Genomic DNA, 26,273 nt, shown 5'->3' on the forward strand with positions numbered 1-26,273 from the left:
GTTTTTGTTTGGGGTTTTTGTTCATTTTTATTTTGTTGTGGATTTTTGTGGGATTTTTGTGGGGGGGGGGGTTTTTGGGGGGGCGGGAGGGTGGGTTTGGTTTGGTTTTTTTGGTGGGTTTTTGTTTTGTTTTATTTTATTTTTTGTTTGGTTTGTTTTTTTTTTTCCCCCCCACCAACACGTACAAACTGCACACCTGGTACCGCATGGGCCGAGGGACACGACGCTTATTTCAGGGTGGCTTCTAACCAATGGCCGGGGCTACCTCAGTGCTCTTGCCCCGGCCCCGGGCTGTCTGCACGGGGTGAGCTCAGCACCGCCCTTCCCTGTTGTGCACTTCCATCCCTTGCTCCAAGGTGTGGAAGTCCAGGGAGGTGGCCTGGGTGCAAACGCCCCAACCTGGCTCTAGGTGGGCAAACCAGCAAGCCCAGTAATGGTGAAGGTGACTGTGGGTGGGGCTGGGGAGCTTCAGGGCTCCTGTTAAACACCGATAAAACCCTCTTTCTCCCTACCAACCTCTTCACCCTAACTACATCGCTTAACAGAAGGGAGAAACCGCGAATGTTTGACAGAATAAGGGGTTCTACCGAGACTTCCACGAGGGAGAACTTTGCCGCTGTTACCAGCACACGGGGTGGGTGGGGGGATGCCACCGGCAAGGCTTTAACACTTCCCCCTTAGGAGCCCCTATTTGACGCTCAACCTCAGGTACCGCCACCGACCCCTCCCGCCCAGTGGGGGGCCAAGGCAGCTGGGGGTGGATTCTCACACCCACCATTACACCCCTTCACCTCCCCGATATCCCGGGACTGGGAGGCCGACCGAGTCCCTCCCCCTGCCCCTCCCCGCTTCCAACCCCCCCGCCCCGGCCTTTTATAAGGCCGCGGAGTTTCCGCGTCCTGTGACTGCAGTCAGGTGGTTGCGGGCCTCTCCTTCGTCCCGAACTGTTCCGTCTTCCCCTTCTCGCTTCCCCGCCCGGCGTGCGCCGGCCCAGTGGGGAGCCAGCAAGGGAAAGTTTAGAAGAAAGTTGCGGGCTGAAGAAAGTTTAAAGGCGGGAGAGCCGGGGCCCCCGGCAGCCCGGCCTCCCTCCGCCGGGCCCCGCTGCGCTCCGCGGGAGGGCCGAGGATGGCCGGCGGGGAAGGAGCGGGCTCCGGCGTTCCGGAGTGCCGGGAGCATCTCTTTAAGGTGCTGGTGATCGGAGAGCTGGGCGTGGGTAAAACCAGCATTATCAAGCGCTACGTGCACCAGCTCTTCTCCCAGCACTACCGGGCAACCATCGGGGTGGATTTCGCGCTTAAAGTCATCAACTGGGACAGCAAGACCCTGGTCCGGCTGCAGCTCTGGGATATAGCAGGTACGGGCCGGGAGCGGGCGGCTCACCGCAGGGCAGGCCCCCGGAGGGCAGAGGCCTGCGAGCCCAGCTGTCTGCGGGGTCCTGAGGCCCGGCCTCTGCCGAGGAGGCTGTATCTCCACTGTCTGCCTGGTTTATTCCTTCCCCTACTTACGTGCAGCCCTTCTTGTCTGCCTCTAAATGAGGCCTAAGTAGAGGGAGGGCGCAAAGTTTTTTACCCTTTTTACAGGCTGCGTGTCCTCCTGTTGGCTGGTGTTGCGGGTCTCTTGGTTTGGCCCAAGGTTTTACAACGGTCCTCAAAAAGCTGCTCAGCTCTGTTCTGCTTTCAGGTTTCAGGGCTCCCAGAGGGTTCTTGGTCCCCCTGACCCGCTTGACAGGTGTTTGTGGCCTTGGTTATGACTGTTGCTTAAATTCATTCGTGGTTATGGCTCCATAACGCCTCTAGATGAAACAAATATATTTGCCAAGCAGGTTACATTTACAAAGCACACTTACAGGTTTTACAGGTTTAGCTCAAACACCTAAAATTTTCCTCAAAGGACATAGGCTCAAACTCTGCATATCTGAAGTCAATTAATTTAAAAGTAAGTTGTGTCCTTGCAAAGTGGAGTGAAGGAATGAAACCTGTGTTATGTTAGTTCTACCTGAGTTTCTGTCTCATAATGTACTTTAGTGTCCTGAAGAAAAAAAGCCCTGTTCACTTGCCCAGACTGCATGGCATTCCTGTCCTATGTGTTATTTGAATCTATTAACACCTGTGTCTTAAGGGCTTCAACTCCTATCTGTCATGGTTAAGGTTGCTTGTATTGAGATGCTAAATGCCACAGAATAAACCCTATTTTGCTGTGTTCCTATAAGAAGACAATGTCCTCAACACGCTAATCATCTCAAGTTGCTATTGTGTTTCTTCTGTGTTGGTGTGCAGCCTGGGCATTAACCTGCAGCTCTGGTTGTCTCTCTCCATCACAATCAGAGTACCTATCTGGACATGGAAAAGTAGACTTTATTTCAAATACTTACACTATTGGAAGATACTAGGATAACAACTGGTCATTACTGTTTCCATGGCCACTGTATTGATGAAGTGGAAGCTCAGAAAAGAGGAAGCGCAACATGTGGTTGCTGTAACCCTGTGACTGACCAGCTGAATGCCTGTTTTTGGTTGCTATGCTCCAAATACTATCTTAAAACACTTCAAATATGATTATATTATTCCTCAAACTAGAAAGCCAGCTTCTTACTGCTGTATGCTGAAATGTGTCATAGATATTTCTGCTTCTGGCCTGTAGGGCAAACTAAAATATTTTCTAATAGCTGTGTTGGATAGCAAGTAAAATGCTGGCAAGCTTTCTTCTGTTATGCTTTCCTTTCACGGATCGGTTTTAATTTTTTTAACTTTCTTTAAATCAATTGGCAGTATCTGTGCAAGCTGCCACAGCACTATGGGTGTATTTGAACAAGTCTGGGGTGCCAAAGATTAAAGAGGGGAGACTATCCTGGAGTTTGGCAGGCTGCAACACTTGTGTTTTCATTTTTCAGCCTTTGGTTTCTGTGTGCTTTGGTAAAGCAATCTGTTTCAAAAGGCTAGGCAAAGAGGTAGCTGTAACTTGTAAGTTTGGACAGAAACTGTATTATGGGAAGTCCTGTCACTATGACCATGCATTAATTTCATGATATAGAATTTTCACTCTTTCTTATTTTCATTAATGTATATTGGTGAATATTGAGTTAAAAGCTACTGATAATTCTGTGGAGGCTTCTGCTAATATTGCTGATATATTGACTAAAAATTTTCCTGTCACTGAAATGTCTGTAAACTATTCATAATACTTCCAGACCTATTGCAAACGATGCTCTAACAAACTGAATGGGAAATATTTTTCCTGTTTTACAATGTGATGCATAGTTTTGTATGAAACTCCTGACTTGTCCTTCCATAGGAAAATAGAAGTTTTGCAATTTACACTCCAAACTCTTATTGCTAATCTGGTACTTTGGGTATTCTGTTTCTAAGATGTCCATCCCCAACCAAAACAACCAAGACAAAGAAGAAAAGTATAATCTTAGTCTCAGTGATACTTGACTGGGCTGCATTTAGCCAGTGGAAAACTAACATGTCAGGCTCCTGTGGAAGTTGACATCTCCTTTAAGCCTTAATCATTAAAATAAGTGGGATTTTAGTATCCATAGGGGTTGATCCATAGCTTTAAAAATGCTGAAGGCCTCAACCTGTGGTTGTGTTCTGCAGCCGTCTGCATTGGTACACAGAAATGTTTTGAAATGCCTGAGGATGTTAAAAGGTTTCTGTAGAAATTACTAGAGAACCAGGCTTCTATAGGATCATAATGGATATTCCCTAAAGCGCTTTAAGAAAGTGTGTAATGAAGTATCTGAGCATGTGATAGTCATTTCCTTTTACTCATTAGCCCAACTGTCCTCTGGCTTTCAACAGTGCATGTAGGTTTTGTCTGCTGGTGTGTGCAGACAGAACAGCTTTAGATCTCTTGAAGAGATCTAAGTCTTCTGGTAAGTAATGTTACATGTGACTTCCCTGCAAGCAATATGGTGCTGGCATTCTGCATTGATTTTGATGCATTTAGAAAGGCTTCTCAATCAAGTCTAACCCTTAAGCACAGCAAGACATTATTTTTCTGTAGATCAAAGATCATACTTCACAGTTCATCATAAAAAAACTTTCCTCAAAGAGCTGGGTGTTGCAGTCTCAGGTTCTGTACTGAAATCAGTGAGAGAAACTAACTATGTAGGTCAGTCACCAGGAAAAAATCATGATACAGATACTGTGCTGGCTGCTGTTGTGATTATAGCCAAAATGATGAATGCTGAGCTCTATATTGCAATTCAGCAGGTTTCTGAGAGATTTCAATTTCTTGTGCTAGCTGGATTTTTTTCTTAGTGATTAGATAATTCTGTCAAACATCATGAGTGTTACACTGCCTATACTTTTTTTTTTTTTTTTTGGTGAAAATAGATGCCTAGTTGTAAGGTACAAAGTCATGCAAATTCCTGCAGCAGAATCAAAGGGGAGGGGAGGTGAAATAGTGAAGGAGGAAGAAAAGTACTGTTATGTCAAGACTTGTCTATTCCAGAAATACTCGGCCATTTTAGTTTATAGCTACACGTTGTGGCTTCATGAATAATGGAGATAAAAAAGCCTGGGAAAAAGACTTATCAGTCACTGTCAAATTATCTTGGTTGCAGAATAGAGTATTCTAAAAGAAGCTGAGCAGATTACATACATGTTTATACAAGAGCAAAGCATCTAGACCCTAGCTGCCCTTAAGCAAGACTCATGTTTTTTATGTTGACATACAGAGTTATGATAAATATCTCTTCCTGGATAAATTTTGAAAGTATTGGAAACAGGTTAACATCCTTAATCAAAGGACATAACCTGTGAAATAAATAGGAGATAAGAATGAGTCATGGTGGTAAAGAGATAGAAAAAAAGGAATCCTAATGATGGGGGAAGTGCTTTTAAGTCAGTTTCAATACACTAGAGATTCCTGTGTGACAAGCATGCTGTTTTAGTGAGTACACTGCTCTGACCAAAATTACACTTTAAGGATTTTCTGTATGACAAAATACATTGATCTGATCTAATAAGACCAGCAAGTGAGGAGTATTAGCTACTGCTTTTTGATCACTTTGACTGTCACTGTCACTCACATCAGCCTGTAGGAACATGCTGCTTGCTGGAGGGCAGAGGTGGTTAAAGATATAGATGACCACTTGAGATTGGCTTCTCCTGAAGAAAGTCGCTAATGACAAATGGTTGACAAATTTGTTTTTAAATCTGAGCAATTCTGCATTACTTTTGTGTAATAGAAGCCCTTTTCCAGTAGTAAACCTGAAGTAATGCTTTAACTGGAAGAACATGGCTATGAAATTGGCCAAAATTAGAAGTGGTTGTACTTCAGTATTCTAAACATTGTCTACAGAAGCTTTCAGGAGTTGAATGATAAGGCACGCAGCATTAAAATCTGTTACTAAACTCGTCTGTCTCCTTGAAAAGACCTGAACTCTAACTTGTTGGAAGTATATACCAGTCCCCAAGAGAATGGACAAATCAGATGCAGTATTTTACTCAAATACTAAGTTAAGGAAGAGCTAGAATAGCCTGTCTTTTCTGTGAAGGAAAAAGGGTCTTGGGTATGTGATGAAATGTGAAAGTTTTGAAAACTCTTTTTGGAAGTTAATTTGGCCTCATCTGTAGGGAGCCATGAGAAATAGAAAAGTGAGTGCAGGAAACCATGGATGTGGGAGAAGAAAGGATATTCTAAAACCTTAAAACAGAAACCAGCACTTGCAAAACAAATGAGAGTAAAATACAAGCCTTCTTGCTTAGATAAGCAGAAGGGATGCCACACCACAGATCTTATTCCACTGTGACAGAAAATGTTGCGTACTCTGGAAAGGTGGAGTGCTTGGTAGCTGTGCACCTTCTGTGGAACCTAGGTGTGTAATGTAGGTGTACTGCTGTGTATTTTGCTGGCTGCATTTCAAAGGCATTGGGGCTGTTCCAGTATGCAAGACAGTGTACTTCCATGGGGAAAACCTTGTTGTTTCAAGCAACTGTATAGTTTGATTTTTCTCAGTCTGCATTTGTGCTGCTGACATGTCAAAAGACTAACAAGTTGCTTTTAAGTCCCAGGTCATTACCTTATTTCTTGCATTATGGATTGATTTTATTTTTTCTAAAATAAGGGTTAAAGCTAACCTTAAGCAAAGTTGATGCATCCCTGGAAGTCTAATGGGGGCAACTATAAAACTTCCTCCTTTTCCTATAGATACATAGCTCTGTGCCACAGAGGCATGCTCTTCAATTGCTTTTCAGGGGAGCCTCTCCTAAGTATGGAGATCTTGGAGGTAGTAGCCTCTAAATATAGTCAATGTATTCCTGTAACAACTTGTCCTTAACCACAACACATCTTGAAGCTCAATGTAGGCATTAAAATGGCAATTCCTCCAAAGAAACCATGGAAAAACCTGCTTAGCCATGTGCAGTGTTCCCTGTACAAGTGAGCATAGGGTAGAGGCAAGACGATCCAGGTTTAACCTGCCCCCAGCTGTGGTTTTTTTTGGTTTTTTTTTCCCCTCCCCTGCTGTTTTAGAGACACCTGATAAATGAAATTGTGCACTTGAATAACTGCATCGGAAATGGATGCAGAACTTGGAGCTCAGAACTTTTCCAGAAACTGCTAAGTTGTCTACGCTTATTTTCTGGTTTATAGTGTGATGGAGGTTCCAGCAGCAGCTGGCTTCATATGGTGATGGTAGCAGTATCATTTTGCTATGAGCTAATGCAGGTCAGAAGACTCCCAGTTAAGGACAGAGAATTACTGATGTGATTAAATCTCCAGACTGATGAAAAAGATTTGAAAGACCTGTAACTGATCTCTCAATGCTTCCTGCTCACACATGTTTGAGTGTAAATCCCATGTGAGAAAAATTACTTAAGGGTGGTGTTTGGAAATATGCAAGACTAGGAGATCAAGTTTGAGGAGGGGAAAGTAGAAGGCATGTTCATGTTGAAAGGTTTTAAGTACTGTAGAGGCAAGAAATAGAACTGAAGGTGTACAGGATGTTTCCTTCTAGAAACCACCCCTCTGTGGGAAATACTGTGTGGGTGTCCTTTCTTGTGACTCTTCCGGAACAGCTGAACTAGAGCTGGAGCTTTCAGTTGAGAATGATTTGTTATGCTTGGAGCTCTACAGGTAAGTATCCAAATAAGTACTAAACATGTTAAACTTGTTTCTTTTCGGTGTGTCTCCAGCCTTCATACATCTCTGAATACAGACTCTGGATGTCAATGCATTTTCTTTTCTGGAATTCTTGTTTAAGTAATTTTTATTAAATGTTATGAAGCAAAGTATGTTTATTGGTCTTGTTGCTTAAGCAACTTTCCTATCTTACCAATGGAATACTGAACCATACGTAGTGGTCAAGGTTCTTGTGTTTAGTACTCTGTTGTATATCTGCTTGAAGTATTCTATTTGTTATCTTCCAATAACTGCTGGTTTTGATATTCTTCTGATATTTTCTGTATGCATACACTTCTTAAAGCCTGTGTGTTGGTGGAATTCCATAAGCATATGGAAAATGTTACTGTCTTGAAATTAATGTTTAAGGCAGTTTAGTATGTCAGTTTTGATTATGCAAGGCAGAACCATTCAGTTACTTTTCAGTTAAATGGTAGTATTGAGACAGATACTTTTTGAGTGTCTTGAAAATAAGCTTAGAGTTTATCCATAGCCTTTTCTAGGTGTTCTCAGATCATATTTTTAACCCTTTTTCTTATAGAAGACCACCTGGTCTAGTACAAGTTTAAAAGAAAGTTTGCTCTGTTGTGCTCTGATCTACTAGGTACTCTCAATTTCTGTCAACAGTATAAATGCACTTAGTGCTTGAGCTTCTAATCACTATGGAATAGATGGAGCCTCAGCCTTAGTTTCAAATAGATCAGGTTCATGTCATATATAGCAGTTGCTCAGAAGTCCTATGCTTTCTACAAGGTGACAATAAAAATGCCTTCCTAACACTGATACAGAGAATAAAGGATGGATACTCATCAAATAGACAGTGGGAAAGCTACTTTACAAGGAACTGATACCTGACTTATGTGCAATACAATAAACAGGAAAAAAAAAATGGTATATATTACAGAATCATAGAATGGTTTGAGTTGGAAGAGACTTTGAATATTATCTGGTTCCAACTCCCCTGTGTGGGAAGGGGCACCTTTCCCTAGACCAGGCTGCTTGAACACTTCCAGCAATGGGAACAAACTCTTGGTAACCTGTTGCAGTGTCTTGGTACCCTCACACTAAAGAATTTATTCCTAATGTCTACCCTTCCTGAATCTATCCCCTTCCAGTTTAAAACTGCTGCACCTTGTTGTATTACTGTGTGCCCTTGTGAGGAGTCCTTCCACAGCTTTCCTGTAGGCCCCTGCCAGGTGCTGGAGGGCTGCTCTAATGTCTCCCCAAAGCCTTCTCTTCTCCAGGCAGAACAACCCAGTTTCTTCCAGCCCCTCTTCATAAGAGGGGCACTCCAGCTCTCTGATCATCTTTATAGCCTCCTCTAGACTCATTGCAAGAGCTCCATGTCCCTTTATCACACAACATGACAAATTGTTTGGTCAGACTAGTACAAGACTTGAAAACTTGGCAGAAATCATTAAGTTACATTGATACCACCAGTACTTCCCTCAAAAAAAGCTTAAATTCTTTCTCTATTTAATACTGACTCAGTTAGAAATTAAGCTGGTTTGACAAGTCTGTTGCATTAACCTTCAGAGGCAAACTGGTGCAGACAATGTTTGGGGTACACTTTTAATGTATGGAGTAAAACAACCTTTATCAACTCTACTTGCATCAGTGTTGCAGCTTCAGACTCCTGGTATCTTCACCTTGTTTATGTCTCTACTTGGCCTTTTACCAGTTTGGTTTTCTTTCTGTGCACTCTAGGCCATGGTGTCACTGAAGTGCATGTGCACATGTACAGTTTGAGTTGGCAAGTGCTGTAAAGGAGTTGTTCTCAACTGATGATTTTCTTTCTTGCATTTCATAAAATAGATAATCATAGCCACCTGATCCCAAAAAAGGTTCCAGCATGCTGTATAAAATAAGATTCTTCCCTTCAGTACTGAGCAAGGCCACTGGGATTCAGTCTCTTAGCTGTGTGAAATGCCTTCCCTGAACTCTGGTGGTAACCATTGCTTTCCTCTCTGTCTTGTAAACCCTTTCTCCCGGAATGCTCTCTTCAGAAGTTCTGACACGTAATATGCCATGTCAGAAGGAAGTGATTTGTAGTAAGGGAATTTCTACTTGGTTTTGTGTTAAAGCATGGGAATATCGTTGTGAAACTCTTATGGGTATTAAAGTTGGCATGATCAGCAGTAAGTAGTGACAGCAAAGCACAGTGTGCTTCTCAAGCCACCTGTGTAGAACGTTAGACATTCAAAGTTCTCTGAGTATGGAGGCATAGAACAAAGGTATATGGGGTGGTGAGATTGTTTTGGAAAATGATGGGATTTTAGGGGTTTATCAAGCTTGTTTAGAAATAAATATCTTTGTCTATCAAAAATGTAGAAGTCTTTAAGTAGCAGTGGCTTCTGGATTAGCAGAAAATGAAAACCAGTATTCTGTATTGTGTGAAATTTAGCATCTTTTCAAATAATGGACTAAAAAGCAGCCTCTTAGTGTCACTGCAGACAGCTTATGGGAACTTGTTCTTTAAATGGATAGAGTGCTGGGTAGAGCAAAGTGGCAGCTATTTGATGCAAAATTCCAACGACACACAATGTGCCATGACACATTGACCATTTTAGAGATTAACATTTTTTCAGTCTTGTGATGAAGTTGTTCTTGAGACAAACTGACTTTAGAACTGCTCTCCTGTGTGCTGTGAAATGCTGTAGTGCAGTGCACCATCACTGTGTAGCTCTGGCTACATGGCAGCACACCAAAGGAGATGGATTATAGGGTGTTGGGTATGAAATAGCTTAACTCTGGCAGATGACTTGATTGAGTAAGTCTAGCTAAAGCAAGGTTGGAAGTACTAATTCATGCTGTTGCTGGCACTGGTTGGACTGTGTCAACTTTCTCTAAATACTTATGCAAAGTTTTTCCATGCATCCTGCACTTGGCAGCCAGTTTTCGTTTAGTTTGGTTGAATGATACTTTTCTGGGGGTGGATGTTAAGCCAGGGATTTCCCCTCTGGTATCTTTGCTAAACAGTATATTGACAAACAAATCAGGAGAATTTCTTACATAAACATGACAGCTATATTCCTATAATGGATTTGGTTAGACAGAGCAAGCTTAACAGTAAGTGCCTCAAAACTTAAAGACAAGACAGTAAGCAGTTAAAGTCCATTTGGACAATCTTAAATCACCAGTTTGGCCCAAAGCTGAGAAACTAGAAGTTTATCAGTCTTGCTGCAAAATTCACTGAGAGGTATGCAATTGCTTGAAGAAGGCTCAATTTCTTTGTGAAAGAGAATGATGTGCTTCTCCTGTCTATTAGGATGATAGATGTGGTCAGCAATCTGATGAAAATGGGGTGTCTGGACTTCTGAGCACTTGTACTCAGTGCTGTTTCTGTTTCACTGGCAGCAGTCAAGATTGTCTTGTGTTAGAATAAAGTGTAACAACAGCAAATGGTGAAGGGAAAGGCTAGTCACTCATTTTGAAAATTCACGTTAGTACTAGGTTAGAAGCTGGCTGTGCTGTGCAATAAAACTTGAGAGAAAACTTCTTTCTAACATTTCAGAATGAAATAGTGACTTCTAAGAACATCTGAAAACACTTTGTGTTATGATCTAAGCAATAAAAATACTACTGCAGCTGAACTGATACTCCTCAATAACTTTTCAATGACTAGAGAGTCTCTCATTCATACTTTTTTCATAGTCCATTGTGGATGTTAGGTCTCTGGCACTGTGTCATTCAACAGAACAGAACAACTTTCTAATGTAGGCACAACCAGAGGTAGTAGCAAAGTGGGAGTCAGTTGATCACTTTTCCCCTGAAGACCATTCTTAGAATGGTTTGGGACAGTTATTGTTGGGAAGAGGTCAGCCCACACCCTCCTTATTAATAAGGTACACTAGCAATTTACTTAAAATAATCTGAGGCTGCTTATTTTCTGTTAGAAACTTAAAGGTGCAGTCAGTGAAACTGTTTAATATGGTCTAATACAGGAAGATGCAGTATTGTTTTTTTTTAACCTCTTGGTGTTTGTCAGCATAACCACAAATACCAATTACTATTTCCACACTGATGAAAAGTAAAAGGGTAGACATGCTTTCATAAACTCTTACAGGTTTCTAACATTTGCTAGAGCTTCTGCACCTCTGTGGTTTAAATATGTGGCAACTTGGGGCTAACAGTTTAAACAGGTGACTGAGAAGTGGAGAGCCATCTAGTACTGACAGTCTCAGTCTGTCTGCTCTCAATCTATGGTGACTACCCATGTTAAAAAGCAGTAGGTGCACTTGAGCATGTCCTGTAATATTAATAGTGGTTTAGTTGACCTACATCTTGGTAGAGTAACAGATTCAGTTTAATTGGGTAAGATAATTTGGGGACAAGCTGTGCTGGTTTGGGGAGAAGGGGGAATGCAATCAGCTGTGGTAGCTTGCCAGTAATGGGTTGAGAAATGTTATATCTGGCTAAAAAGCAGACTCAGTCAGCTAACATCTGCCCCTGGTAGTGCTAAAATTACATTAGCCATCTGGAGGTCCAAGAGATGCATCCTCATGGTATTTCTGGATATTGGCTGTATCATGCCAAGCATCCAGCTGTAAAGCCAGCAGGCACCTAAACTGAAGCTTGCACTTGCCTCTGTATCCCAAAGGATTTAGAGACTTCTGAAAGCCACAGTGGATCTAACTCGGATTGGGCTGCATGCCCACCTATTCTGGATAGTGCTTTAGCTTGTATCTACCACACTGAATGACAAACTTTACTGAGATCTGGAACTGTAAATAAGAAGCTGCCACTCAGGTGTTTCTTGGTTTTAGTGTGTGAAAGAAAGCCTGACCCTAGAAACCTAGGAAGCTGGAGAAACAGCTTTTGTAAAGCAGCTCAACTAGAGTAGGAAGGAGAGTGCTCACTAGATTAGGCCTTCCCTTGGCAGAAGGAAAACTGGAAAAAGGGGATTTCACTCACTCTGAATTGCTTTTTCCTGTCTTGTGGTCCTAGAAAATGTCTGAAATAACTGACTTGTATACAGTTTGGTACAGAAGCCTAAATTGTGGCACTGTGCTTGCACACTGTGGCCAATAAGGTTAAAATATATGATAGCAAGGACCTAAGAGCCATGGACTGGATGGTCTTCGAGGTCTCTTTCAACCAAAGACTTTCTGTCATTCTGTGGTTTTGGCAGCTAAATTAGTCTGGCTGTCACTAATGACCCTTCTTGAATTTTGGCATGACTAATTGTCTGTTAGTGGTCATGGTAAATAGTTACTCTGAGAACACTTCACATAATGGAAGGAGAAGGGTCAAGTATTCCCAGACTAAAAGGAATTTATTAAAACCATTTACTATAACTTACATCTTCTGATGCCCAGGTTCCCTCTAGTGTATAGTACCTGTTGATAAATAAGCAGAATAACTGAAAAATGCTAGCAGGATTCTACTTCTATGTATTTTGAACTTTATTTGATTTACAAGGTTTATTTATAATTTTCTTCACTAATGCAGTGTTACTGCATAGCTGTTTTGACTTGGGTTAAATTAAACTACCATGCGATATATTCCTTCTTTCTGTTTAACTTCCTTTTAATGTAACTGAACTCAGAATTTAAATATTCTGAAAGACAATGTTGGCAAGAGCTTGTTGCCATTATTTGTAAACTATCAGCTTTTGCTGTTTGTCAGACTCCTGACAGCTGTTTTATTTGGTATAGCAAAACAACTATAAAAACCACCCCAAAACCCAAACCAAACAAAACCACAAAAAAACCAACAAAAAAAGAAAAGAAAACAACAACAACAACAAAAAAAAAAAAAAACCACACAAAAAACCCCAAACAAACAACAAAAATAAACAAACAAAAAAACCTGAAGCTTCAATGCAATATCATCCAGTTCCAGCAAACAACCTTGGAATAAAACTCTTTAGCTAGCTGTCCACTGACTTTTGGGCGGCTGCAGTCTAGACAGTACATCTGTAGTTTAAGATTATTTTATGTAGAACTGCCAAACTTGTTAAAATCAAATTTTGAGCTTTTGGCCACCCATTAAGCTGATCAGCCTGTCAGGGAGAACTTGAACTAGCATTACTTCAACAAAAGAAACTATTTCTTCCATCATTCTTTCAGTTGTCAGGCTTTTATAACCCATGGTCATTTTTCTCTTACTTGTTAATGATGCAATTTTTGGATGATGTTAGTCTGTTAGTCTCACCTTAAATAGAAGGACTTTGAAGAACTTTTTCCAGTTGTCCATCAGTACTCCTGATCGGATGTTAATGGTTTAAATGCAGCTAATGCAATTCTGGTTTCTGAGTTGTTGCTTGAGATAAGGGTAAGCTCACATTTTTACAAGGCAGGGGAATTTGGGTAAGCTCACATTTTTACAAGGCAGGGGAATTTGGGTAAGCTCACATTTTTACAAGGCAGGGGAATTTGTACTGTATTCTTGGTATTGATAGAGTTAAACCAAAATTGACCCTCATAGCAAAATTCCACAGCTGGGAAGCTTTTTCTAGATAGGGCACTGTACTGTCCTTGAGTTTGTGGAAAGGATCTCTAACAAATTTGGTGTCATGCATATCCAGCAGCCATTTGTATGTTTAACTTGCATTTTGTAGCCTCAATTCCCATCATGTAGGAGCAGTTAAGAAATAATGGTAGCAGTGTAGGGTATCTCCTGCTAACTAAAAGCAAGAACCTCTAGAGTAAGTCACACTGCTGTGATAAAAAGGACTTAGTTTATTCCTTACACTGGGGAAGATTGCTATTCAAATTCTTTAAGGCCAGATTGGCACTATGTGAATCTTAAAATGATAACTTATCTTGTGCAGTGAGGTAAAGGACAAAAATAAAGCTATCAGACCTGCTTACAGTTTGGGGTTTTTTGTAGCTTTTTTATTTGCAGGATTTTGTTTTGTTTTGTGTGTTTTTATTAGCTTACAGTTTACCCCAGTTACAATGTAAATTGGGAAGCAAACATAACTCAAGTCCCATAGAGTTCGAAACTAAACTTAATTCCTGTGATGCTTCTGTTGGGAAATATATTAGTTCTTGATGTGTGACATTATGCAAGTATTTCACTTAATGATGTTGCAATTCTGGAAAATGTGGTGATAGCATGTACCGAGTCATTTAGATGTGAAAACTTTGTGGTTAGGAAACTGCATTGCATGGAGCCACTTCCATACCCCCAAACAAAACCTCTGATCCCCATGCTGTCCTGTAGTTTAGCTCATCTACCCCTAAACTCCTAAACCAAAAAGAAGGTGTACCTTTGTGGTACCATCAGGTTCACAATCAAGGCTCTAGACTTCCCAGGATGATTAGTCTTATGTTGTCTTTTCCCAACTGCTGTGGTGAGCAGGTAGCTACCTTTACTCTTCCTAATGTTGTTATACATACTGGAGATTTAAAATCTAGTTTCATCTTATCACTTTTAGCATTTTTTCCCCTCTGAGGGTATGATCTACCTTTTGTAGTGTTCAACACTGTTCTTGCACATGGGCAAATGCCTACAACAAAATTTCTGCTGGACACAGAAAAGAGAATGACAAATCCCGTGTTGAACTGAGCATAGTAAAAATGAGCCATCTAGTTTTAATAACAGAGAATAATTCTCCTTTAGACACCAGACATTGGAGGAGTTGTGTTCTGCAGGTTTTTTTTTTCCACTTACAAAACCATTGCCTGAACATCCTGTCAAATTTTCAAAAGGCTGTCTCGAAAGCTCTATACCCCCTACAAGAAGTTCAGCATCTGCATTGTCAGTATTAACAGGGCTGTAAAGAAAGTTTACTGAGTTTATTCTGAATTATCTTCTTACCTCATGACATATCTTTTACCACAGCAAAACTCTTGCCTCTAAGGCAGGCAATGTGTTTTTTGCCTCAGTCTTCTTTCTGTGAAGTAAAAATAATAAATCCAGCCTCAATAGGCCTTCAGACAGGTCAGAAGAACTTTCATAATAAGCTAGTATGCAGGTCAGGTTTATTGTTAGTGGATGTGAATTCTAGAGGTGAAAGCAGCTCAGTATCAAACTGTTTTAGAGTTTGGGCTACTTTAGAAAAGGGCAGCACTCATACTGAAGTGTATTTGAGGCATTAGTCTCTAAAACTACAGTGATGGTGAACTTGTGTTTTTAGGGGTGAGGGGTATCAAATCCTTCTACTGTAAAGCTTAAACCTAAGAAGAGTAAAGCTTTAATGCTGATATGCACATCAGTTGTCTGCTTTCACCCAAATTTAAATTGTATTTATCTTTTTCCAAATCTAAAACTTGTGTTATAAGAGCAAAGTGTTTTTTACTTGTATCAATAAATCCAATTAGTAATAATACTTAAATGATTGTTCTGGACAGCTGAAGCCCATGCTTTTTAAGTGTGCTATAGAGAAAAAAAAAAATCAAGTACAGTTTGGTGCAGGCTTATGTTCCCACCAGACAGGCTGTCTTCTCAGACAAGGGTTGAAGCTCCTGTACAAAGCTGACCTTGGCTTCTGCATTGCTCCTGAACCTGCCAGTTAGCACAACCCCACTTGAAGTGGCACCTCCTGGTCAGAACCCTTTGAGGGGATTCAGCTACTCTGCTGCTCTGCTACAAGACTGTTGTTGCCTTTCTCTCTGTCAAGAGGCTGCATAGCATTAAAGCTTCATGTAGGCTGGGGGATACTGGCATGAAAACTGGCAAGGAACCAACTTCCAGGCAGTCTTGGGTGGTGACCACTCACTGCAGCTCTCCAGCTCATTCTATATACTGGCACTGGACCAGATGGGTGGGGAAGGCTGGCTATGGTAAAGTGGCATGATGCACTACTAGTTCAGTCTTTTTTTCATTGTATATACACTGTGGTGTGCAGGATTACAGCAAGTGTCATTGCTATAGGAGGCTAGTATGTCATTCTTGCTAAATATTCTTTAAAGTTTTTTAGGATGGGAGAGCAGTAGGCAGGAAGGGATTCAGTCGATGGTAATGTCCTTCAGTGTGGTAACTGATCACAGTTATCTTTATTCATGCACAGTTATCTGAGAAACAGTAACTACCTGATGAGCTTTTCTGCAATTCCAAAATAATTCAGTTTTCATATGTAGTGATTATGCTGCCTCTACTCCTTCCTGGTAACAGCCTATCAAACCCTTTCTGCAACTAATCCATACAGCTTAATTTTCTTATGTAAATGCCCATAAGCTTTTAGAAAAAACCTTACATCCTTAATTATGAAGACTGAAATACTCAGACTTCTGCAACAACTGAATGGGGAAGAATAATGGGACTCTTGCCCTTGTTGCTTCAGATCCATGTGCAGTAATATGTGAATGACAGCAAGTGGTGTGCATTTTGAGACCATTTCAGGGCCAAACTGAAGTAATCATTCTGTAGAAGACTGAGATTGGTACGGAGCACTGTAGACTCTGAGACTACAGTTTGTTCTGTGGTGGGGAAGGGGATGGAGTGTCTAAATGGAACAGAAGATGTGGTGCTTTAACATAGGGGCATTCCCATGTAATAGGAATCAAAGGCAGGAGTGATGACTAGGCAGATAGGGAAGGAGTTCCTCATAGCTTGTGTGGTGTTGTATGCAGTGAGTGGCTTCATGTAACTAAAATTGACAGCTCCATTTAAAAAACAAAATTCACACAATTGGAAGATAAAGCTTCTTTAGATATAACAATTGATTTGCAGAAGTAGTAAAAGCCTTCTGGCCAAACTCTTTCCCAATGGTATTTGGTCCATGGAAACTGGGCAAATGGTACAGCCACTTGCAGTGAGGCTGTGCCAAAAACACCTTTTAGGTACAAGAATCTGGCCTGAGAAGGCCTAGGGAGTTAATGTGAATTACTTCTATACAAGTTCTGTGTACACTGTTTAGGGGATTTGTATCAGTTCTGTGTCTCTTCCCATGAAATAATCACTGAGATGAAGGCTTGATGCCTGGCTTGTTGGCCTTAGAATCCATTACATATAAATAGTGTTTCAAAACCTGAGCTTTGAATATGAAGAGAACTTTGCTCTTGTATGCTCCTTGTTCTCACACAGAACAATGAGCTGGTAGTTAGGAAACTCAAGTTCAGATTCAGCTTCTCAGAATATACTGGCTAGTGATGCTGTTTTATGCAGCATCATACTTTTTGAATAGCCAGAAATAAAGTCTGCTTTATGGTTCTCTGCAGCTTCACTGTAGCTGCTGCAGCTTTCAGACAGTTCTAGCAGCTGCTTAGTCAACCTTTTCTGAAAATGTCTGTTGGGAATGAACTAATCAGTACACTGAAGTAGTGACATTAAAATGAGGCAATTGAGCTAGAAAAGCATCATTTTTTCCCTGTCAATTTCTTTCACCTAATGAATTTTTGGCTTTTCTGAAGTGATGATAGTACCCAGTTCTTCTTTTAACAGTTTGTCCTTGCTAATCAAAGGCTGACTTGAATGTTTATCAACAGAGGACAATTATGTTTCCAATTGAAATTCTTTATGTATCCTAAACTAACATGCATTAAATGCTAAAAGCTGAAGTGATGACACACTGTAAAACTAAATTGTAAAGTGTAGGAACTGCTCTTCTCAGTGAAGACTTCTAAACAAAAACCCAATATGTTAGCAGCCTAAATTTCCCAAGCCAATGTGCTAGCACTTGACAATACTATGCCCACTCGTGTATAAACACAGCTTGTTGGTTTGAACTTCCAAAAGAAAAAAAAAAACTGAACTGGGACTAATTCTATGTTTCAAGTATACTGACTACAATGGCTATACTTAAGAAGAAAGGGTTTTTTTAGTTTTCTCCTTGGCCACTGTTTTTCTCCGGGGTTTGTGTTTTGTTTCAGTTTTCTACTTAACGTATTCTGCTAATCTTGTTTCAAATCCTGGGATTGCTGTGGAACTCCTATAGTTGGCAGTTATTCCGGTGAAAGTCTTAGATTTAAAAGAGGAAGTCAAAGATAACAGATTTAGGTAGAACTATTAAACCAGCTCCTTTTGAGCTTGTCCCTAAGGAAAAAAATCTATAATACAGGCAACTTTTTCAGAAGAGGCTTTGAAGGCTGTTAGCCTTAGAGCTTGTAGAAATCCTTGCTGCTCACCCTTCAGAAAAAGCCTGTGAGTTTGCTTGTGTCTCTAGTTGAAGTAATTAGATTTATATCTCAATCTTGCATAAGCTTTTGTATATGAAATAAAGGTTTGTGTATAGCTGTGCTGGTAGTGTTTTTAGGTATTACTTCTCAACATTATTTAACTGGTAAGTTAAAAAATAATGTTAGCTGGAATTGCAAACTGCTTTTAACATCTGACTTGTCATGTATTACATGCATCAAAATCATTACAATAAGCATACATAGAATAGAAGAGGCAATGTTGTATGAACTAGAATTATATGTATTAGACATAATAGATTATGTCTAATTATGTCTAATATACATATTAGCCAGACTTATATGCATTAGCCTGGGACAGAATTGCATTGATACTGACTAGTTCATGCTTAAATAAAAATATAATGTTACTGTCTTCTCTTTCAGGCCAGGAGCGCTTTGGAAATATGACCAGAGTATATTACAAAGAGGCAGTTGGTGCTTTTGTGGTCTTTGATGTCACAAGAGGCTCCACTTTTGAGGCTGTTTCAAAATGGAAGCATGATTTGGACAGTAAAGTACTACTTCCCAATGGCAGCCCCATCCCTGCTGTTCTTCTTGCAAACAAGTGTGACCAGAAGAAAGATGGCAACCAGAATCCCTCTCAAATGGACCAGTTTTGCAGAGAAAGTGGCTTTGTTGGGTGGTTTGAAACATCTGCCAAGGTGAGCATAAAGAAGAAACATTTTTAAACTCAAGTACTGGCATAAGAAAGGATTAATATTGCCATGTGGAGAAGAAAATTATCAAGTATAAGAAGTGACAATGAAGTTTCCAGTGTTCAGCAGTGGTTGGAAGTGGTGTGGAGGCTAGCTGACTCCTGAGGAAGACTTGCAGCATACTTGGTTTAGATTAGAACTGCATCTTAAACTCAGAGAACCTTAAAACTAACTGGAAACCTTAATTAGCTGAGTTATCTTGTATGTATCAGGATCAGAGTCATTCTTTGGATGTTAATAGTACTAAATGCTGACCAAACTATCCATAGAATAGAAACAAGCTTTAGGTGCTGGTTTTTAAACTGTAGCTTCTGTCTTCACTGTTGCAGGTAGGATGTGGTAAGATGCTGGAAGTGAACAAGCTGTTGCTTACTTGTTTATTACTGGCTAATCAGGTGATAATGTCACTGAGTTATATTTTTATCAGGCAGTGTCAAGACTGAACTGGAGAAAAACATCATTCTGTATAGTAAGTTAAGCTCAGCTAGATAGCAGCTTTATTCAAACATAACTTTTGAGTAACTTCATATATTCTACGCTTCTAGTTGATGGATTTGGTCAAGGCACAGATAAGCTTGTGGTAGCATAGTTGAAATCAAATGGTTGCTTAAAATTCAATTGAGTTAAAATTAAAGCTTCCTTTAGATGAAAACAGTGTGGCTGACAGGAAAAATACTGATCTGTCTGATAACTCCTTTATATGGTAAACTAAACCTCAATGTCCCTCTTTTGCCTTGGCTTGCCTGTTTCCTTTAACTGCTGCTGATGAACTGGTACTAAAATGTTTAGACAACTCCTTTAAAAGGAAGTCTATTTGAGTAATACAAGATAAAAAGTTACAAGCCTTTCACTGATCACTTTAAAATAGGGAAGAAGGGTATGCAGTTACAGGAATGAGTTAAATTAGCTAATAACTTGTTTGCATTTGAACAAATAATTTCCAAACCCACTAATCTGTTCCTAAAATTCAAATTTTGTCTCCTTATAGTAAAAAAGAATAAGAAGAGTTGGCTTTGGGTTGTCTTTCCTGAAGTTTCACTTGCCTGTAACACTGTATATCAACTTCATCATGAGTCAAAAAGAAATGCAACTAACATTTGAATAAAACTTAGCATGGAAGTGTAGTGACAGCTTTTATTTCAGGTGACATTTAGGACACAACACTAAAGGCTCCTGGTGCAGAGGATAAGCAGACAATACTAGTCCTAGTTCAGTTACAAACTGGTTTGTTTTTTTTAGGACTTTGAAGAGATGTAGTTAAAATAGCTTTAAAAAATTCTGGACAGTGTTCTTGTTTCCTAAGCAAAACAAATCAGTTTATGACTTTAGATGTTGTCCACTTAAATATCCTGGTATTCTGCCTCTGCCTTCCAATTGGAACTGATGCTTCAGTCTAGCCATCAGTAATAAAGATCCCACTCCCTATGGAACAGGGAGAATATTAAAGGCAAAAGAACTACAGACTATAAACTTTCACGGAAATATCTTATGGACATCCTTAATGCTAAAATAAAGAATTCCCCTTCCACACTGGAAGTGTAGTAATGATAAGTCAAATGCTCTCATGATCTAACCATCATAAATGAATTTAGATCTACCTTTATGGAGACAGAAGAAAGTACTGGGGTGGTATTTCCTTTCAAAACAAAAAGGAACAATTCCAAACTTGTCAGCTCTGTGGTGAGCAGGTCAAAGCTGTGGCCTGAGGTCCCTTGGCACTGGCCAGTTTGGCCCCTCAGTAAGTGAGATGTCCAGAGATGTATTTCATCAGGGTATCAGGCATGCACACCTTTGAATGAGGGTATGTGAAGGGACATTTTAAAGCATGACAAGCAAATATGGAATGGCTAGAAGAAGCACCCTGATTTAGATGGGCTTTTTAGACTAATAGAAAAATAGACTAATAGAAAAAATCCTACATAAACAAGTGCATCCAAACTGCAGCAGAAGCAGGAAAAAATACCAAGCAACCAACAACAACAAAAAAAACCAAAACAAAAAAATAACCAAAAAGTTGAGTGCTTGTATAAACAGTGTAATTGCTTATCTTTGATGTAGAAAATGCACTTCAGCATCTGAGTCTTCCAAATTGCAGACGCTTTACCCCCCAGCTGCATACTGTACTATAGTTGTAGTACCCTGTTTTTATTATGGATGAATACCTTTGTTTCAAACCCTTCTGGTAACCTTTTTCAAAAAGTAAGTGAGTGAGCAGTAACCTGATGCATCAAAGCTATTTGTGTCATGTTTATGAGACTGTAGAAGAGCTTTTGTATTTAGCCAGCTTCTACTAGGAATGGGAGGTTGTTTCAAAAAAAGACTGACTTCTTTGGTTTCAACATTTTTAGGACAACATCAACATAGATGAAGCTGCTCGATTCTTGGTGGAAAACATCCTTGCCAACTACAGAGCCTTTCCTAATGAAGAGAACGATGTGGGAAAACCAAAACTGGACCTAGACCCATTGAAAGCAGAGAGTAAATCACAGTGCTGCTAATGCTACCAATGTTCAGTAAATGTGATGGGATGAGCAGACTGTTCCTTAAACTGCTGCTATGGTGCTGCGTTGTGACAATCCATATGGGGTACTATCTGGTATTATCTGAATAAGTGATTCTTGTGGGTGTTTACATATTCTTGTTTAACATGAAACTGAGTATCTTATGGCTTATCACTCCACTTGTTTGAGTGGCTGCATCTATGTCTGATTAGTGTCTTCTTACTTGAGAACATAAGGTAGTGTTTACACTCCTAAACAGGAACAAAGACAACATTCAGTGTCTAGCTTGCTTCTAGGACATATGCTACATTCCAAATAGGACTCACTCATCATGGTTTTAGCTAAATAGACACTTTCACCTTTAAAGTCAGCTTTTCTTTTTGCACCAGTAATGTCCTCCCCTTTTGCCTACACACTTGTCCCTATTATGGCCTGCCCACCATGAGGATCTGTCTCATTACTAGTTCTGGATCGAGACATCTCAGAAATCTTGAAGGGGCCAATGACAGATGGGCCTGTCTTAGTGTGTTTACTAGGTCTAAATGAAGTAGATGGCTTTTATCACTAAGAACAAGATGGGTAAACACTTGTTCTTAACAGGGGAACTGTATAGTTATAAAGAAACTAGCAAAAATGCATCTCCAGCCATTTAAGGTAGAATATTTTCAGCTTTACATACGAGACACATTAATGAATGCCATTGTACTGCTGGCACACAGTTATGGTAACCTCACCCCTATGCACAGCCAGAATTAAAACATGCAGTAACTTTTTCATGTGCTAACACTGAAAACTTTACCAAGAGTGCAAAAAGTATCTTTCTGTCTACTGTCCTGTGATGATTAACTTCCTTCTTTTTCCTTCTGTCTTGAGATGGTTCTGAATCCCATGAGGGAGGGGAGATGTCTTGAAGCAAATAGTTTAACTGGTTCTTGCTAGCCTATCAAAAAAACCCCAAACCAACCCAAGCTCTATCTTTTTCAAATTTAGAACAGTGCTGCACTCTTCTGACTACTCAGAGCTGGTGAACTTGCTTACCTAATTCTGTAACTCTGTATACTGAGATGCTTTTGTGCCCTTGTTATAATTAATGTATTTTTGGCAGCAAATGAAGATCAAAAGGCTTATAGAGATTGGAATTCTGTCTCTACTTGGCTGAAAGTCTTTGAAGCTTCCCTTCATTTTAAGGTGTTCTTCTGTCCTTGTACCTCATTGCTACTGACTTAAGTCTTGTGTTGTTTGTGTATTTAAACATCAGCATGGAGTATGTGCCAGATTGGATATACTTAAGTCTGTATTAAGATTTCCTAGGCTGTCTTTGTTTTTTTTTTTTAAATCTAAAGAGTAATGTACTTTTTAAGAGACAAATAAATATATTTGAGCATTGTATATATGTTTTTGGTGTATGCTTTTGAGAACACAAGTTCATATCATATGTCCCACCCTATTAAAAAAATGCTTTAACTGTCATTTGAAAACAAATTCATCTTCTAGTAGCTGCTATGTTAAAGGCTTACTTGAAATTATCACAGTAAGGCTTGGTATAAACTAAAATTCGGTTGGCTTGGGATCATAACATAATTAAAATGAAAACATTGAGGAAGTCTTCTAAGCCAACATTGTTCTCCACTCAAGATCATACCTTGGTGCTTAGGCTTTCATGTTGTCTGGTTTAAACCTTTCCGAGGGCTACACAGTTTCCATTGTTAAAGTTGTTTCAATGCCTGATTGACCCTTGTGAATTTATCTAGTCTGAACCTTTTTAACTTCAATTTATGTTCAAGGTCTCTCATACTCTTACATGCATCATTGTAAAGAATGTGTCTCTCAGGTTTGTGCAGATTTATTGGACACTGAGGCTTGATTGCTACTTTAAAGTTTTTTCTGAAATCCTATAGTACTTCAGGTGTTTCAGGAAAGTTGCTGGTTTCAAGGAAGGAAGCTACATCCTATCAATGTTCCTTGTCAATTCATTTGAATTGTTAACCTTTCTAACTAACCTGGAATTATCATAATGTTCCTTGTCACTTTTCCAGATTGTGAACTCACTTTTAATAAATATTTGCAGACTGTAAACTCACTTCTAGTAAATTACTCAATCTCCAGTGTACTGCTTTTTTCTAAACTTTAATGATAGCTGCACAAAACCAGTAATTAACCAGTGGAAGGTGTGAATAGCCTACTTATTTGATGATTCTTGACTGGATCAAAACATGAGAAATATTGATGACCAAAGATGTAATTTCATGTTCACTTGGCTTCAGGTGTAAGGTTACTGAGACTATTGAGTATAACATGAAGTTTGTCAGTAGTGGGCAAAAATGGCCAATTCTTGAGTCTTATTTAGAGGATGTACAGGAGGTGGTGTACATTCAAATGTTAGTTCCTTAAGTACCTACTTTAATTGGGAAGCTGCCAGTGGAAGCAGAGTTTTTTCCTTTTCCAAACAGCTGCTGTGCATTGGTTGTGTTTTTTTGTTTGGGTTGTTTGTTTTTTTTTTGGCTTGGGTTTTTTTTGGTTGGTTTTTTTGGTGGTTTTTTTTTGGGGGGGGGGGGGGGTTTGTTTGTTTTTTGTCTTTGTTTTGTTTTCAGATTGAATAGCAGAATGAAAACTAAACTCTGAAGCTTTGGAACATTTACCTGAATGAATCTCATCTGGGTCCGGTCAGTGACAATGTAACCCTGTGCAGCTTAATTTCAAGAATGTCTAAATTTCTGCTTGCAGAGTTGTTAATGTGTTTAAGAATTTTCCTTGTCCTGTATGTAGCTTGTGTTCTTCTAAATCACTACATGAACGTAGAATGGCCATGACTCTCAAACTCAGGAGGAGTATACTGGTTTTGATATGGGTTATCACTAGTTGGAGAGGTTGAGGCAGGGTGAGGTTCAGAAACTACCGTCTACAAAAAATAAAAACCAAAAGGTTTAAAGTGGCTATGCAGATTATATTACAGAGCAGACATATTTCCTAAGCCTAATAGTATAAAATCCTATTTCACTTATACCTGCGTGATTATTTTTTTTCTTCTCCACCTTTCTGAAGAAAAAAAACAAAACAAACTTCAACATTAATAGATGGTTTGTCTGTCTTCATGATATGAACTGCATTTTCACTCCTGTTCCTTGCTATGTAAGGAGCACTACTATGCTAGTGGGGTGGATCAGGAAATCTGATTTAGCTAGAAAGTGAAAACTGTATGAAAAGACTGGTGGTTTAGCCTGAGGAAGTTGAATGGGAGCATCTCCTTGGTAGAGGAGAATGAGACTGTAGGTTGTAGAGAAGTGTTTAGGTACATTAAATTAGTCATGTTAATAAATTAGTCTCTTCTAATTAACTCAGGAACTTTGATTTGGAAAGAAATGTGGAAGCTTAGACAGACCCAGTTTAACTTCAGGCTTATAAGTAAGCAAGAAGTGTCAAACATAATTTTATGTTTAAAGGATATATAAAAAAGTGATGATTGATCTCAATCAGATGAACAGAGGCCCCATGGTGGTTTTTTATTATATCTTGCTATCTGAAATATGTCAGTCTTAAATGAGCAAGTACATGACTTTCTAGTCCCTATGTTTAAGGCATAGTTTTGAGATAAAAAAAAACTTCAGTAAAAATGGAATCAATCCTTCAGTAAAATGTCCTTCCTCGGATGTTTCTATCAATTGATTTTGTAAAGACTGGAAATAGCATACAGTCTTCCTGGATTATATGTCTGTAAAGTTAATGCAAAGTCAGCCTTGAATTTAAAAAGCTTAATGAGCATTACAGTTACTGAGAAAGCTAGAAAGGAGTGAGAACAATTAGTGATGTTTCATCATGGGATTTTTCTAGGTATATCTTACCTGCAGTAGTAGAAAAATATAAGCTGTTCTAAGGTCCGGAGTTTTGTTTGTATGTGCTTTGTGTCAGAGCTGTTCAGTTACAATATTCACTTCTTGTAAATCAATCAAATACTTGTTCATCTGTAGTGATTAATCACTGGGGAATGATTTGAGTCATTCTTACAGACTCGGCGCCTGAGTAACCATTTGATATGTGATGATATGAGGAAATGGTTATGCAATAAATATGCAGGAAAACGATGGTATTGAATGGTGAAAGATTTTCCTCTTAAAAACTGTTGCTCCCTTATCTTTCGAATCTTAACATATTGCTTGTGACTTGCTTCCGAAACAGAGAGCTGGTTATCTCTTTCCTCCTTTACAGATCACGTTATTTGGCACAGAAACACAGTTCTTTAGGTATATGCCTTTGTCCTTCATATTATGAATTACTAAAGAATTTAAGAAATGGGGGCAGCAATATACTTTAAGGAGTAAAAAGAATTAAAATGCCAGTTGAGATAAAGAATGATTATGAATAGAAATACATAATTCACTTGGCAGTACACAAAAGGTCACTTCAGAGCTCTTTGTCCTGCAGCAGGGTAATACTGAAAGCAAGGAGCATCAGATCTGGCAACACAGTGAAGATTTGAGTGAAATTGTGCCTGTATTCAAATTGTGTCAGTTTCAACTTGTGTCTAAACAGGGAAAAAAAAAGTACTTGGTACACTTTTGAACACAATTATAGATTCTTTTATCACCACTTAGAAGAGTGTTCATTCAGTCAGTTTCTAGCTTGGGAATTGTATATGGCTTAGATATTTTATGCAGAAGTTCTGCTAGATGGTATCATATCAGTCTGTGCATGTACAAAATGCTTCCTGCCCTGAGTACTTTAAGAAAAGCTTTTTTTTAGGTAGGGATGGTGTTTCAGATAGCTTTGATCTGAGAGGCTTACAGGTAGAGAGTCAGCATCTCAAACGTGGGCCTTTAATCCTTTTGCAAAAATAATAAGAGGTGAGTATAATATTTTTTATT

General features: G+C 39.4%; 1 protein-coding gene across 1 annotated transcript; it reads left to right on the forward strand.

Moving 5' to 3' along the window:
* Positions 1-904: 904 nt before the first annotated feature.
* Positions 905-21,877, forward strand: RAB32 (RAB32, member RAS oncogene family). The gene is made up of 3 exons (XM_071740518.1): positions 905-1,354; positions 18,582-18,859; positions 21,262-21,877. Exons 1-3 carry the CDS (start codon positions 1,126-1,128, stop codon positions 21,409-21,411), a joined length of 657 nt encoding a protein of 218 aa, XP_071596619.1. The 5' UTR covers positions 905-1,125; the 3' UTR covers positions 21,412-21,877.
* The last annotated feature ends 4,396 nt before the right edge of the window (positions 21,878-26,273 follow it).

This window comes from Heliangelus exortis, chromosome 3, assembly GCF_036169615.1.
Source record: "Heliangelus exortis chromosome 3, bHelExo1.hap1, whole genome shotgun sequence".
Classification (NCBI taxonomy): domain Eukaryota; kingdom Metazoa; phylum Chordata; class Aves; order Apodiformes; family Trochilidae; genus Heliangelus; species Heliangelus exortis.